The sequence below is a fragment of the Hippoglossus stenolepis genome, chromosome 8 (genome assembly GCF_022539355.2).
Source record: "Hippoglossus stenolepis isolate QCI-W04-F060 chromosome 8, HSTE1.2, whole genome shotgun sequence".
Classification (NCBI taxonomy): domain Eukaryota; kingdom Metazoa; phylum Chordata; class Actinopteri; order Pleuronectiformes; family Pleuronectidae; genus Hippoglossus; species Hippoglossus stenolepis.
This window is the reverse complement of record NC_061490.1, coordinates 20,402,681-20,415,772: the sequence shown is the minus strand read 5'-3', so window position 1 is coordinate 20,415,772 and position 13,092 is coordinate 20,402,681. Positions and strand designations below refer to the sequence as shown.

General features: G+C 39.8%; 4 protein-coding genes across 5 annotated transcripts in view; 1 reads left to right on the top strand and 3 right to left on the bottom strand.

Moving 5' to 3' along the window:
• LOC118113339 (B-cell receptor CD22) overlaps window positions 1-13,092 on the top strand; it is a 1,629,935-nt gene that overhangs the window by 1,533,555 nt on the left and 83,288 nt on the right. The gene's annotated exons all lie outside the window — the stretch shown is intronic.
• On the bottom strand, window positions 474-6,924 carry oscp1b (organic solute carrier partner 1b). 2 transcript variants are annotated; one of them, XM_035163054.2, is made up of 11 exons: window positions 6,708-6,924; window positions 6,076-6,117; window positions 5,039-5,193; window positions 4,560-4,727; window positions 4,201-4,281; window positions 3,979-4,082; window positions 3,452-3,580; window positions 2,809-2,878; window positions 2,424-2,563; window positions 2,242-2,305; window positions 474-1,785 (listed from the first exon to the last, which is right to left on the bottom strand). In XM_035163054.2, the coding sequence occupies exons 1-11, from the start codon at window positions 6,817-6,819 to the stop codon at window positions 1,666-1,668; spliced, it is 1,185 nt and encodes a 394-aa protein (XP_035018945.1). In that variant the 5' UTR covers window positions 6,820-6,924; the 3' UTR covers window positions 474-1,665. The 2 variants fall into 2 exon arrangements, with proteins under 2 accessions (XP_035018945.1, XP_035018946.1); XM_035163055.2 differs by lacking the exon at window positions 6,076-6,117.
• On the bottom strand, window positions 7,312-8,725 carry LOC118113408 (cornifelin). Its single transcript, XM_035163119.1, has 3 exons — window positions 8,146-8,725; window positions 7,873-8,009; window positions 7,312-7,646 (listed from the first exon to the last, which is right to left on the bottom strand). Exons 1-3 carry the CDS (start codon window positions 8,255-8,257, stop codon window positions 7,542-7,544), a joined length of 354 nt encoding a protein of 117 aa, XP_035019010.1. The 5' UTR covers window positions 8,258-8,725; the 3' UTR covers window positions 7,312-7,541.
• Window positions 10,255-12,924, bottom strand: mrps15 (mitochondrial ribosomal protein S15). The gene is made up of 8 exons (XM_035163098.2): window positions 12,664-12,924; window positions 12,005-12,073; window positions 11,842-11,917; window positions 11,660-11,708; window positions 11,438-11,522; window positions 11,262-11,320; window positions 10,697-10,888; window positions 10,255-10,581 (listed from the first exon to the last, which is right to left on the bottom strand). The coding sequence occupies exons 1-8, from the start codon at window positions 12,791-12,793 to the stop codon at window positions 10,474-10,476; spliced, it is 768 nt and encodes a 255-aa protein (XP_035018989.2). The 5' UTR covers window positions 12,794-12,924; the 3' UTR covers window positions 10,255-10,473.

Below are 13,092 nucleotides of genomic sequence, written 5' to 3'. Positions count from 1 at the left end.
GCTCTCACTTTGATTCACACATGCAGGCAGACTGCACACACATGATCGTGCATACAGATATCTGTTGCTATAGCAATTCCCATTGTAGAATGTGGGAGAATCACAGGAGTCTAATTGTGGATGGTATTCAAGCAGATGGCTTATAACGATCTGGTTTGGTGGGAGAGCATGTGTTTACAGTATAAATAAATATAATCAATCACACATTTGTTTATTCACATGTCAGAGTCCAACACTTTCAAAGGTGGATTAGAGATAAAATAAATAAACCTTTAAAACTTGAGCACATCTATGACCATATTAAGAAAGATTCTGTGACTGTTGTGAAAGCGTGTTAGTCAGTAACAACACGTTCATTTTTAGAAAGGTTTGACAGCTCCCCCAACTGTTAGAGCTCATCAACTACAACAAGCTGTTACAGGGTTTGTTCTATTTTTAACGATGTGTTGTATCAATACCAGTCCGATAACAAATTTATTCAACAATTTATTAAAAATTCGGCCTTGCACATTCAACAATTTGACAATTGCAGCAATATGCACTCCTATACACAGAAAATTATACATTGAAATAAATAAAGTATGCAATTAACATATTTACATATTACACCGTTCTTTATATTGCATTTTTCTCTATTATAATCAAGTACCCATCAATGAGCCAATTTCTGGGCCATTTCTGAACATTCAGAGACATCACAGGGTGGTGGAACATGTCTTACAAGTTGCTTCTCTTACCATTTTAAGGTAGGACAGGATGATGTTACATAAATATATTTCTTATCAAAATAAAGTTTTGAGGGAATTCCAATCATGATAGAAAGAGCACTTGGGTTTCCTCTCTCCCCCCCATCATCATTTAATCATGAGAATACAGCAGAAGTAAACAAACTTCCTCTTTACACTGTAATAAAAAACAGATTTATGGACTATAAACCTGAAAATCATCTAATACATGACCGTATGTCAAATTACTGGAATATTTTGCGTACAGCAGCGCAGTCTGAGCCAGATTTTTAAAAAAATGTGACACCGTCACATTAGACAAACAAAGTTTTGTTATTCCACATATACATATTCAACAAAGGGCCAAGAAAGAACCAATTTAATTTAGTTGAGGATCTGGACAAAGGGCGGATCCAGGTATCACTTTCTTTAGCATTGCAAGGTAGGGCGTTTTTCAGATTTTCAAAGACTTCCCAGGAAATAATTCATGGATCTTAATGAAAAAAAATGCATATTTAGGGGACACACTACAAATGTGTGCAATGTGGATCTACAAATCCAGGATCTAAATCAGTTTTTATGAGGGAGTGGTTTTTTTTTTCAGCCGCTTAAATGTTTTAGCTTGGATCCGGACAGAGGGTGGAGGGTGGAGTTTTTAATCCCTTTCTTAAGATTGCGAGATAGGGCCGTTGGTGGAGGTATGCACTATATTGAATGCTCTGCTAGGTTATCTATGCAAATCAACTGTGGATCATAGACAGTAGGTTGACACACCTCAGAGCTGCATTTTAAAACCACCCAAACAAGAAGGTTTTTCTGGCTGCACGTGAGGTTCCTGTGGTGTTGTTGCAGGTTCGGACAGTAGACTGGTCTACAGAAGAGCAGACAGCCAGCGATGCATTATTCTCCATCCCCTGGGCATTTCTGTCGAGGTGACGTGTCACAGACCGTCCATCATGGCCAGAAGGTCATCTCCTTTGCTGCTGGCGCTGGGAGACTGATCTCCCGACACCGTGAACTCTCCCATGATCTTGGCCAGCTCAGCATTGGCCTGTAGGTCCTGAAAGAAAAGGTTATCCACCAATCACAAGGTTGGAGTGGACATCACAGGCACTTATACCTCATTACAGTAAATCCTGTGAGACTAGCAAACCCTCACGTATCTGATAATTGACTCTAAGTCCAGCAATGTGATGAGCAACATTTGGCCATGGAGTTGGATGATGGGGGTTGTGATGGATTCAATAGTATGAGCAGTTCCGCAATATGTCCTGACAGCTGTGACCTGAAAAAACTGTCATGGCTACAAAGAGGACAGAGATGGGGACAGGGACACTGTCAACAGTCTGGGCCAAAAAGAATGTTGTGGGTTGAGCACTTGTCCTTGGATGACAGATGTATGTTCAGACCTTTTGTCACTAAATGTGCAATAACATTTTTCATTTTCATCCACTATTACTGGACATACAATTATTTTCTGATGAAATAAAAAGTTTGTTACATAAGTAAGCTTTACCTTTGTTGCTTGGATTTTAATGACGCCATATGAAAGCTCATCTGGTCTTGATATTAACGCCTCTCTGTTATAAAGGAGATTCACAATGTCAGGAATTAAAATAAGTCAAATATATTCTTACACAAGGAGAATTACTGAATTTGATCATGTGTCAAACAACACACACAAATGAAAGGACTCACTCTTCTTCCTCATCGGTGGCAAAGAGGTTGACTCGGAAACCGCTGTCTGTGTTTCCTGGATTCGGATCTTCTAACCTTCCCATTAATTTGGCCAACAGATTCAGCTCCTCCTTGGCCAGAGGGTTGGGAGCAGCATTGACCTGTTGAAACACACTGGATTGTTTACTTCAGTATATTTATATTTAACCTGTTGTTAACCAGATCCTGCTCTTGTTGATGGTGCAATAGGAAGTAGAGTAGATCCGGGTCACTTCAACAAATTCCTGTTCATGTGCATGTTATGTTGGCAATGTACAGCTTTAAAACATTATGGAATCAAACTTTAAAATGGAACTTATGTATTGAAAAAGCTTAATGGTGCTTGTTTTCAGTAAACCAGTTTCACCTTAGTGTTCTGAGCAGAATTTTTAGATGTTCCTGACATGTGGGTTTCCACTGGACGGCTGACACTGTACCTGGAAGAACAGATGAGACACACAGAGTCAACATGCGTGTCAGCAGTTTCAAATATAACCTGCAAAAGTAGAACAAATGTAATTTATATGGTAATTTTTCATTGTGTCATCCATATACTGTATTAGTACTGTATCTAGATTATCATTGTATAAATTAGCAGCTACGTCAAGTGCTAATAGGCTGACTGATTTAATCTTATACACAGTCACTCGTCCAAAAGACTTAAGCAGTTCTACAGAGTGATGTTAACTTCCCTACGCTGCACCTTCCTGGATGTCATCTGAAAATATCGAATGTTAAACAACACAATTTAAATGCTGAGGACTCCCAGACACTTTATAGATAGATCAAAGGGTTAAAGTGACGGCCGTGACAGGTAACATCCCTATATGATTGCATTGTTCCACATCTGTTTCTCTACTCATTTCCTGTTATCTTTTTTCTGTCATCGATACAGGTATAATACGCAGAAAATCCCCTCTTTAAAAATGAAAAAGCATGATGGATTACTGGAGACCCATTGCCTGGATGATAACCATTAAATAACCAACTCTCACTGCATAAAGTCTTACATGTTTGTGCCTAGTTTGGTGACCCTGTCTCCAAATATCTCAAAAGATCCTTCCCGAGTAGCAGCGGTGTAGTTTCCTCCATTAGTGAACTTCAGCCTGTTCACTTCTTCCCCCGTGCAGCTAAACATCCTGGAAATACCAGAAACACAAACACAAAATATGTTGCTTTGAATACTTTCACAGTGTCGAAGCCAGGATGCTCTAATGAACACGTGTGTGCTTACTTTGTCTATATCCTATAAGTTTCACTGACATACAATACTTGAGTAACTCTTTACAAGGTAAACGTGCACTACATCTAAAATTAGAATGTAAATGCTTGTTCGATAAAACCTGTGTAATGCAATTAGCTGCAGACGGGCCTACTTAACATGAGAGTACACAGTCTGGGTACAATCAGAAAAGACAAAACAGCAAACAGTAATGTGTCTTCTACTTGAAGCCACATGTTTAATCTCACTATCTCTATCATCCTGTAGAGTCCAGATTGTTTGGTGGTGGGGGATAAGTGTTGTTTACAGTGGTACCTTATCAAGCCTGGGACTTGTGTTCCATGAGGCACAGGGCCACTGATGGGAAGTACAAAGCGGCCATTAGAGTTCTGTACTTTGTCCTTTAGGAAAATGGACACCTGGAATAGAACAGGACACACAGCAAAAGGCTTGTGAGAAAATTTAAATAAAACGCAAACCCAAAAAAAGAATATTAACTGAGAAATACCCTCCACTTGATTCAAATGATGGACTTACCCTTATATGCATGTCTTGGAAGAAGATTAAAAGAGTTTGTCTAATCAGCTGGAATTCCCCGCTACACATGGGCGTATACATCTAAAAAGTAAAAATAAACAAAAGAATTGGAAACATGTGAGGTGGTGAAAAGAGGAGTACTTTAGAGCTGGACACAAACTCGTAGTCAGGTTTCCCTCTCCTCTTGTTCCTCTTTGTATAGTTATGTATAGTTTGTATTTGGAGCCTTTCTGCTTTCTGCATTCTATATCTTTCATCATTTGACCTAGTTCACTTGCAGCACACTTCAGGAAGTGCTGAAATGTGCGTAATGTGTAATGTTGCTACCACTAAAGACAGTGAATTCACATGTGTTGTACCTCTATGAGCTGTTGATAAGTCTCATCCACTTGGCTGAGGATGCTGGGAGTGTCTTTCACAAAGTCCTTGATGGCATCCATGTGGTTGAAGGACACTAAGAGGATGTCCTTCGGTCTGGGACATAGCAGCACCTGGTACTTGAAGGCCATGGTCATCAAGTCATAGAGCTGTAAAGAGGAAAACAAGCATGAGGTAATTCTCCTATGTATTCGTAAATCCATAAACTGAGACTGCTGGTGTATAATGAACAACAGGGGGCGCCACATACAGCGTATTCGCTCTGACTGATGTGTAGACTTATGCCACGTAGATCCAAAGCTTCATTGATTTTAAAATGCAGCTCTTGTGTGTATACAGATGCTGTAACACAAACTGGGAACACTGTGCTGTTGATGGCAGAACATGATTGATATGTGGACTGATGGGTTAGGAAAAACACTAAATAGTATATAACTGGCGGCTAATAACCATCCACTACCTTGTCCATGCTGGCTTGATTGAGTCTCATGATGGATGCGTGGGCCAGCCTGTCGAACACAGTCCGCAGGGCCTTCTTGGAGTAAAGCTCCTGCGGCTTGAAAAGCTCCTCCAGGAACTTTTTGTTGAACATGGTGGTGATGATGTCATTCATAACTGGTGAGGCAAACAGCACAAACAGAAAAAGTCCACAAGGGTTAACTGAGGTTAGACACATGTTCTCTCCACACTGGAAAGGCTCAGCGGCAAGCAAATGAGCTTTCTATACTACACTGTACGTTGGCCGAAACCATTTCATCCAAAGCCTAATCCCAAAGGCCCGAACAAAGCAGCCGCGTGGAAAGCCATAAGCATGTATCCTACTTGTTAGCAGGCCCACCGCTTGGTGATGTTTGGACTCCACTCAGATGTTTTTTCATGTGTTGCGATGCCTTGCTGTCAATTACTGTTGCAACTGACAGAAAGATCTGCTCCATCTGATCTGCTCCAGAGTGAGCAAACACACTAAGTTGATGCAGCAAGGCTGGGATATGATATCTGTTGTGCTACTTATCCATAAGGAAGCCAAAGTTAAACTAAAATTTAAAAAAAGGGTCTGCTCTTAGGGCAGAGAAAGTATGGTGACCCAAAGCTTCTTGATATATCTAAAAGAACAAGTGGAATTTGCATGTTCTTGTGACAGGTAGAGCACGGTTTGTGACGTGCAACATATAGGCCAGTGTGGTTGCGTGTAATCTTAATAAGATACGTAGAATTTACAGATATTGATCACTGCTTCTTAAAAAAGTCCCTCTGACTATTCAAAGCCAAACATATTTGTGGCCAGATCTTGAGCATGTTAGCACCCCGACCACTAAAGGCTGCATCTGTGTGTACAGATAAGCAGAAAAATCATTTAAGAGCCAATCTTTGAGTGCAAGTTCTCATGTTGTTCATCTATCGAGTCCCATTGTGTATGGAGCCGGCTGTTTCAGTCTAGGCCAAAGCAGAGAGAAAAGCTACTGAGTGCATGACTGTACTGAAGCTCTGTGAAAATACCTCTCCTTCTGTCATCCTCTATCCAGCCAACTATTGTGGAAACTTTATGAATTAAAAAAGGAGATAGATAAATTCAACAATATCCTGAAAACAATCAGAGGACATCATATATTGTGGTTGTATGCTAAAATTCTCATCATACAGTGATATGACTTATATGATCCTATTCCTAAAGTGAATATACAGTTGTGTGCAAACGTTTTAGGCACTTAAGATGTTCAGATTCTGAACCAAATGTATCTGCAGCAAGACCTCAACACTCATAAAACTATCAGTGATAAGAATTAGTAATTCAATACTATTCATTGCCTTTTTTCTGAGAACACTTTATTTTTAGTGCCATAAAACGTAAGCATATAATTTCCCCCCATCTACTAACAATGGACCACTGGGAATTATAATTACAGATTTGTTCAGGTGCTGTTGTCTCATTCAAAATAACCTGATGTCTGTGTGAGTTAGGATTTAATGAAAACATGTGGATTTAGCTAAGACAACCACTGGACTGATTAATTGTCTTTATGTGTATATTTGACAACACACGTCTGGACTGAAGGTGCAGTTGTCGCATTTTAACGTTGCGGGGTGGTGACACTTGTGTTGTTAGCTGGTTAGCTGCTAAAGCTAGCTACCTTTCTTAGCTTTGTCCGCGGGGATGTTCTGGGCTCGGAGCCGCTGGTCCAGGATGTACAGCATCTCCCCGCCGAGGTTGATGAAGAGCAGTGGCAGAGTCCTTGAAGACATGGTGGACGGTTGGATGTCTCCAGAAAACAGAAGGGGCTAAAGACGCTGCTAGCTCGACTAGCATCTGCTGCCGGGATCTGTTTATTAAAGACTCCTCTGGTTGCCAGGCCACGAAGCCAACAGCCAATCAGAGCGTTGTGCGTAATGACGTAAACAAAGAGGGAGGAGTCAGACGGATGTGAAAGTTACTGTCAGTTTATAATATAATATAATATAATATAATATAATATAATATATATAAAATGATATAATATGATACAATATGATACAAAGTAGTATAATATAATACAATTTAATACAATGTAATACAATATAATATCTACAATACAATACAATAAAACAAAAATCTGGAGGTGGAGTCATAAGTCGAAAGGTTTGGGAATCACCGGTTTGTTAATAAAAAACATATTAATAAAGGATGTTTTTGTTAGAGTAATGGCACATCGGAACTTGTTATGTAATTCCCACATTAAAAAAATACATGAAACAAAATGAGTGAACAATGTAATTTATTTACAATGGTGCCAAATAGTAGTAAAATAGTCACAGTGTTACACAGACACACAGTATAAAGCTAAAGGTAAAAATATTGCATATTTCATTAATTGCTCTGCATTTTCCTATTTGCATAAAAGCTACAGAAGTAAACACATTACACAGCGGCAGGGCATCACTAACAAATAGGAAATACTGTCGAGCAGCCCAGAATGCTCTGTGTCTTGTTACTGTGAGACATCTCCATTCCTGATGCGGATTTCTCGCGCCATCCTGCACACCTCGCAAAGTCCACAGAAAAAAGACATCAAGGCATCGTTGCATACGGTTCCCTATGGTTCAAAAGAAAGGATAAATCAAAACATAGAATGTCAACTCCATATTACAAAACATGCTGCAATTCAGGTTTGTCAATCTCAAGGAACACCCAACATTTCCTGAGTTCATGAAATTTCTGTCTTTCACAAGAGCCTGTCTTTACTGAAATTACTTCTTCTGTACAAAACCAAAGACATAACTGCCAAACATGGTTACGTTGTTTTTTAATGAGTGACATACCTGAATACCATAGGTCAGTCTCATATGAGTCCTCATGGCTGTCAATCCTCCTGGCACACAACCCAAGCAACAGTTTTCTCCATACTTATCCGCGGTGTAGCAGCTCAGTGCAAGTGGACACACGCAGCCAAGAGCACCTGCACAATAGAAATATATACAATGACTATGTAAGAGGAAAAGTTTCTGTGTCTCAGAAGTGATGCCATCTGTGTCTTTGGTGTATGTAAAGAAAATACACGATGTCAAAACGGGTCATCTTGGATTTGTACTCACAGACAAGAAAGTCACTGCAGAAGGAGCAAAGGCCCGTGCTCCACTCTCCTGTCTGGACATTTGTCCCGTAGCCGCCTGCACCTGGTTGACTGGTGACCACTGGGTTTGACATTTTGGTTTATTGGATCTGCAGGTAGATTTTGATTCAGCTGCCTAGTGAAGAACATAGTAGGCTGTTAGTATTGGAATAGAGGAAGGTAGAAGAGCTGCAGAAGAGATGAGCCTGAACAGTCTTTCCAGCTTCCGCATTACTTTACATTTGGTCATATGCAGGCCAACCTATGTGTGATATTATGAATTTCCAGAGTTGGACATTCAGAGAGGTTAGTGAAAGTATTCTAGAATAAAAACTGATTTCACATGTTATTCAGACTCATGTCTCACCAGAGACCAGTTTGAGCTTTGAGAGTGTTAATGAATGATTGCCTTTTCTACATCTTCATGAGAAAAACTTCCCTGTACTTCCAGAAACAAATCTTCTCCACACAATCAGTGTGCAACAGTAAAGCTTCTTATTTGCTGATGTTGCTCAGAGATTTTTTTTTATTAGAAAATTCTCAATATAAAAACATGTCATAGACTAGATTTTTCTTTTTCTTAAGTCAGATAGGTCAGAAGTAGGTCATTGTATTGGAGTTAAAACCATACAAGGGACCAAATATCCCGTACAAATGCAGACATTAGGAACTTAACATAAATTCACAACTTTTAAAAATACAAGTGAACCTTTAAGAAATATGGTTAATGAGCATGGATGAATATCATTTAAACTAAATGACAAGTGAATCTACTGCGAGTGGAAAAAGAGGTGACACTTACCAAAAGAGTCTGTCAGTGTTGTGAGCTCCTCCTGATCGAAGTGACAAACTGCCCACCGCACAGGAAACCGTGACGAGCCTGAGCTGTGAAATGTTGTTTCGCCAAGAACATGCTGTGTTTGAGGATGTCAAAGATCTGTGGTGATTTTCTGGCAAACATTAGCCCATAAAAGAGTTGCTGTTTTTCTTTGCAGTATCAGATAGTGGGTATAATATCAACAGCTACAGATCACTCTATTATAAGAGGCTGGATGGAGATCATGCAATCAGTACAGATCAGAAACTCATGCAGATGTGAGAATATCTCACAACAAACTTCCACAGAACAACCGCAAATGCATCACATCCTTTGTCACTTAAGATGCAGGTTGAATCAACATGTGTCACCACTGCAGTTTGTTAAAGACAAAATTGATTTTCTCAAGTATCAAACCAGCACAAAACTATATTTAGCGTAGACTAGAAGATGTAATATTTGATTACTCGAAATATTACTGGAAAATTCCCAGTATAATGGAAGCTATACATCCAGTGCAGTTAAAAAAATAGTGATGGTGAGAACTCTGGAAGTCATTCAGCCTGTTGGACCTGAAATAATGACTATAAGGTTCATTTCGGACACCGTAACTTGGTGGGACGTTTCAATGGATCATAATAAAGTAAGATCATTTTAGTATTCAGACAAAATAAAAGACAAACATTGCAATAATGCAACAACCTCACTTATACATCCTCGATGAATCCATCAACACCTTTGACATTCTCTGTCCAACAAAACATTTAAATTAGTAGCCCTCTCAGATCTCAGTCTTAGTTATTGCAGGAATTTGTGGTTAATTCGTCACATTGTTCATATCCATACGGCACAGACAAAACAAAAAAACCTTCATTGTACTGTAATATGAGATGCTCTGCAAGAAAAGGGACCAAATATTCCTGAAACTGAGGTTTAGTGCCAATTGAGTTCATTCAGCAAAGTTTAACACTAGTATTGCTATCGATAACAGGACTTTTGTTAGCAGATGAAAAATTACCAGTATTGACGTCATGGCCGGTAGAGCAACATGAGCCAGTTGAAAAAACATCAAAGCCGCATCTTATGGTTGAAAAGAATGACGCTATGGACACTTTGTGTCACCAAACCAAATTGTTCCTACTTACTTGGTTGACTCAGCTACTTCAGAAAATACATACTTGTAGTGAGCTCAATCACTGCTTCACATATATGTTCAGACACCTTTTGAATAATTCATTCCTAACAATGTAGTAATAAACACAAATACATTTTCAGTCACTTTATCCCATTTATTTGGACATTTTCAGAAATCAGACATCAACTCGAAAACATAAGCACATTATATTTTATTTTGATAACATGGAAAAGGAAGCCATTAATCCAGATGTCAAAATACCTTAACTTAAGGTGTAAAAGTAAAGATGTGTGTCAAGATTTAATAGTTTGCCATTCACTCATTTATAGTATGATAAACTATGTATAGTATGACATCTTTTAGTGGGTTGTGGCATTTGTCTTGGCTGCCTCTGCTGCAATGGAGGCTAAACTTTGCTTCGTCTTCAGTCTCTCCTCTTCTTTCCGCTTCTGCACCTCTTTAAAGACCTGTGAAGACACACACAGATGAGTGAGGGGAGGTCCGACACCTTCAACGTGTTAATCAGTTACATCTATAGTAAATATAGATTTAAGAAGAATAATGGGGTCATTTATCTGCTACCTTAATGCACAGGGCCTTCTTTGCCAGCCAGCGACGGGTGACTCGTCTATAATACTCTGGGGGGAAGGTGTAAGTGATTCCCAGCTGCTCACACACTTTCTCAAAGGCATCATAGCGAACCAGTCGAAGGCATTTCAACATCTTTTTCCTTGTGTCAATGGCCATTAGCATCCGCCGCTTGTTAGCTTTGTCCTGGAGTGAAAAAATTCCCAAAAGAATGAGGATCTTTCAAATGTGATTCAAACAGGCCCACATAGGAGGGAATTAGGACATTTTAATTACAAATATAACAAAAGTTACACAACCTCTATTCCCCATCTATACCAGTTACAAACAAGGTGTTCGATGTGTAATGTAATGTGGAAATTTCCAACCATAACCGTGCTACGCATGTTTTTATTTCACGTGGGGGAGTACACAGGATATCCTGTGCTTCACACACACTTGACACCAGAGGAAGACAGAGAGGAAATGTGGGTATGTATTCATAAGTGAACTTTTCTCATGGTGCAAAAACATGTGACGTTAACCTGAACACAGGCCAAACTGATTCTCCTTCACTCACCTTGTGGTGTTTTTGCAAATGCTCCTGGTAGTTTCGGATTCTTGCTGTCAAAATAGCCACTGAAGGAACAGACAGTAAAAAAGAGGATTTGGTCAAAATAGAGTTGACAAAGGTTACACAGTATCTCTGCATTTCACTGAAAACACTTTGTGCAACACTGAAGCAAAGTAACTCACCCTTAACTTCCACTGAGCTGCGGTCGCTCTCATCCCTCTGAACCTTTGCAATCAGCTGTTCCTTCTTCAGTTGTAGCTTGTCACTCTGAGGACATGAGTATTTAACTACCTGTTAATGACTCTGCAGCAAGTCAGTGTGAATTTCAAGAAAATCAATCTTTAGCAGAGAAAAAGAAAACAGGAAAAATATGCAAATCACTCTGCTGAGGTTTAAGAACTTACATGACATGCTAACTCCAGTGAAAGAAGTCGTTTGACCACATCATCAATCCTGTTAACAGGAAACACACTGGTGTTAGATAAGTAGCAGATTATTGTATAAATACATGAACACAGATTTGTAATGAAGCTTAAAGCTACATTTGAATTTTTCTCATTTTATGTGAGGAACAGTTTATATGTACGTTTGAACGAGAGGTACGGCTGCATAGTCCATCCTCAGCATCGTTGGATGAAGATCACTGAGCTGGCTCTGAGGAACTGGAACACACAACATATTTGGTTGAAAAAGGAACATTTCAAAAATAATAAAACATGGTTGGGTGACAATGCAGCCTCATCATATACCTGTCTTCTTTGTCTTTGCACCCCGGGCATAATGTCTCACTGGTGGAGGAAGAGCAAAGCTTCCTGCAACTGAAGAGAGAGAAGAGATATTAATGTGTAGCGAGAGGACAGAATGATAGAAATGCAACAAAAGGATGATCAATAAAGAACAATTCTATAAAGTAACATGGTCTGATGACAAGCCTGATCCTTTTCAAACAATACAGTAAAGAAAGCCAAAATGTCGGCTCACTATATTCTACATGTTAGACATAGTGGTGGATCTGTAATGCTGCCATCTCATTAAACTATTTGAAATGATTGTGTTCCATAGGTATATAAAAGCCTATAAAAGAAAGATAAATAAAAAGGCAACTAATAGGACGAGGACCACAGATGCAAATGCAATTCATCTTGTGTTTACATATTTAAAGAGGAGTGATATAACTTCCAGAATCAGTCATGTGGCTGAATGTAGCACAGCGCCCCCTAGTGTTGATGTGTGGGTACTGGTGGTGTCCAGGCTAAATGATGACCGAGAGGCAGTAAACAGGTCGGTTAGCTAACTGTTAGCTGACTTTGATCCTTTAACTGTTCGCTAACTGTTAGCTGACTTTGATCCTTTAACTGTTAGCTCCGGTCCGCTCCTGCCTGTTTTCTCGTGTCTCGGTCGGACTCACCGGCGCTGACTCCTCCCGGTGCTGCGGTTAGAGCCGAGCTGCAGGTCCACGGTTTCACGGCGCAGCCAAAATCCCGTAAAACACCGGCGGTGGATTTCAGGACGGTCCGCAGAGCTACGTTAGTGAACATGGCTCCACGCAGAGGTGAGGAGGGACACGACTAATGTCTGGAAGTGATGAAGGTATCACAGCTAGTGGCTCTCGACCCCTACATGAGAAGCGCCATTTTGACCAGGCTAAACTAGCCGAGTGCGGAGCGGAGCGTGTTTGATCGAGGCTGGGCTATCGATCACAGAACACATCGATTGACCCAATAAACAGAGGTTAATTTTGGTTTATGTGACAAAAACAACAGGAAACCTAGATTCGCAGCCTTTTAATTCCACCTTAATTTATTTTAGCATTATAGAGAGTTTGATAAACAACTAT

What these genes read in the sequence shown, in the direction of transcription:
- LOC118113408 (XM_035163119.1), bottom strand. Translation starts at nt 8,257, where the DNA reads ATGTCAAACCCAGTGGTCACCAGTCAACCAGGTGCAGGCGGCTACGGG. An exon ending in CTGCAGTGACTTTCTTGTCT is followed by an intron (nt 8,010 to 8,145) that starts GTGAGTACAAAT and finishes TCTATTGTGCAG; the next exon opens with GTGCTCTTGGCTGCGTGTGT. An exon ending in GACTGACCTATGGTATTCAG is followed by an intron (nt 7,647 to 7,872) that starts GTATGTCACTCA and finishes TTTGAACCATAG; the next exon opens with GGAACCGTATGCAACGATGC.
- mrps15 (XM_035163098.2), bottom strand. Translation starts at nt 12,793, where the DNA reads ATGTTCACTAACGTAGCTCTGCGGACCGTCCTGAAATCCACCGCCGGT. An exon ending in TGCAAAGACAAAGAAGACAG is followed by an intron (nt 11,918 to 12,004) that starts GTATATGATGAG and finishes TGTGTGTTCCAG; the next exon opens with TTCCTCAGAGCCAGCTCAGT. An exon ending in AGAAGGCCCTGTGCATTAAG is followed by an intron (nt 10,582 to 10,696) that starts GTAGCAGATAAA and finishes GTGTCTTCACAG; the next exon opens with GTCTTTAAAGAGGTGCAGAA.
- oscp1b (XM_035163054.2), bottom strand. Translation starts at nt 6,819, where the DNA reads ATGTCTTCAAGGACTCTGCCACTGCTCTTCATCAACCTCGGCGGGGAG. An exon ending in AGAGGATGACAGAAGGAGAG is followed by an intron (nt 5,194 to 6,075) that starts GTATTTTCACAG and finishes TTGCCTCACCAG; the next exon opens with TTATGAATGACATCATCACC. An exon ending in ATTCTGCTCAGAACACTAAG is followed by an intron (nt 2,564 to 2,808) that starts GTGAAACTGGTT and finishes GTGTTTCAACAG; the next exon opens with GTCAATGCTGCTCCCAACCC.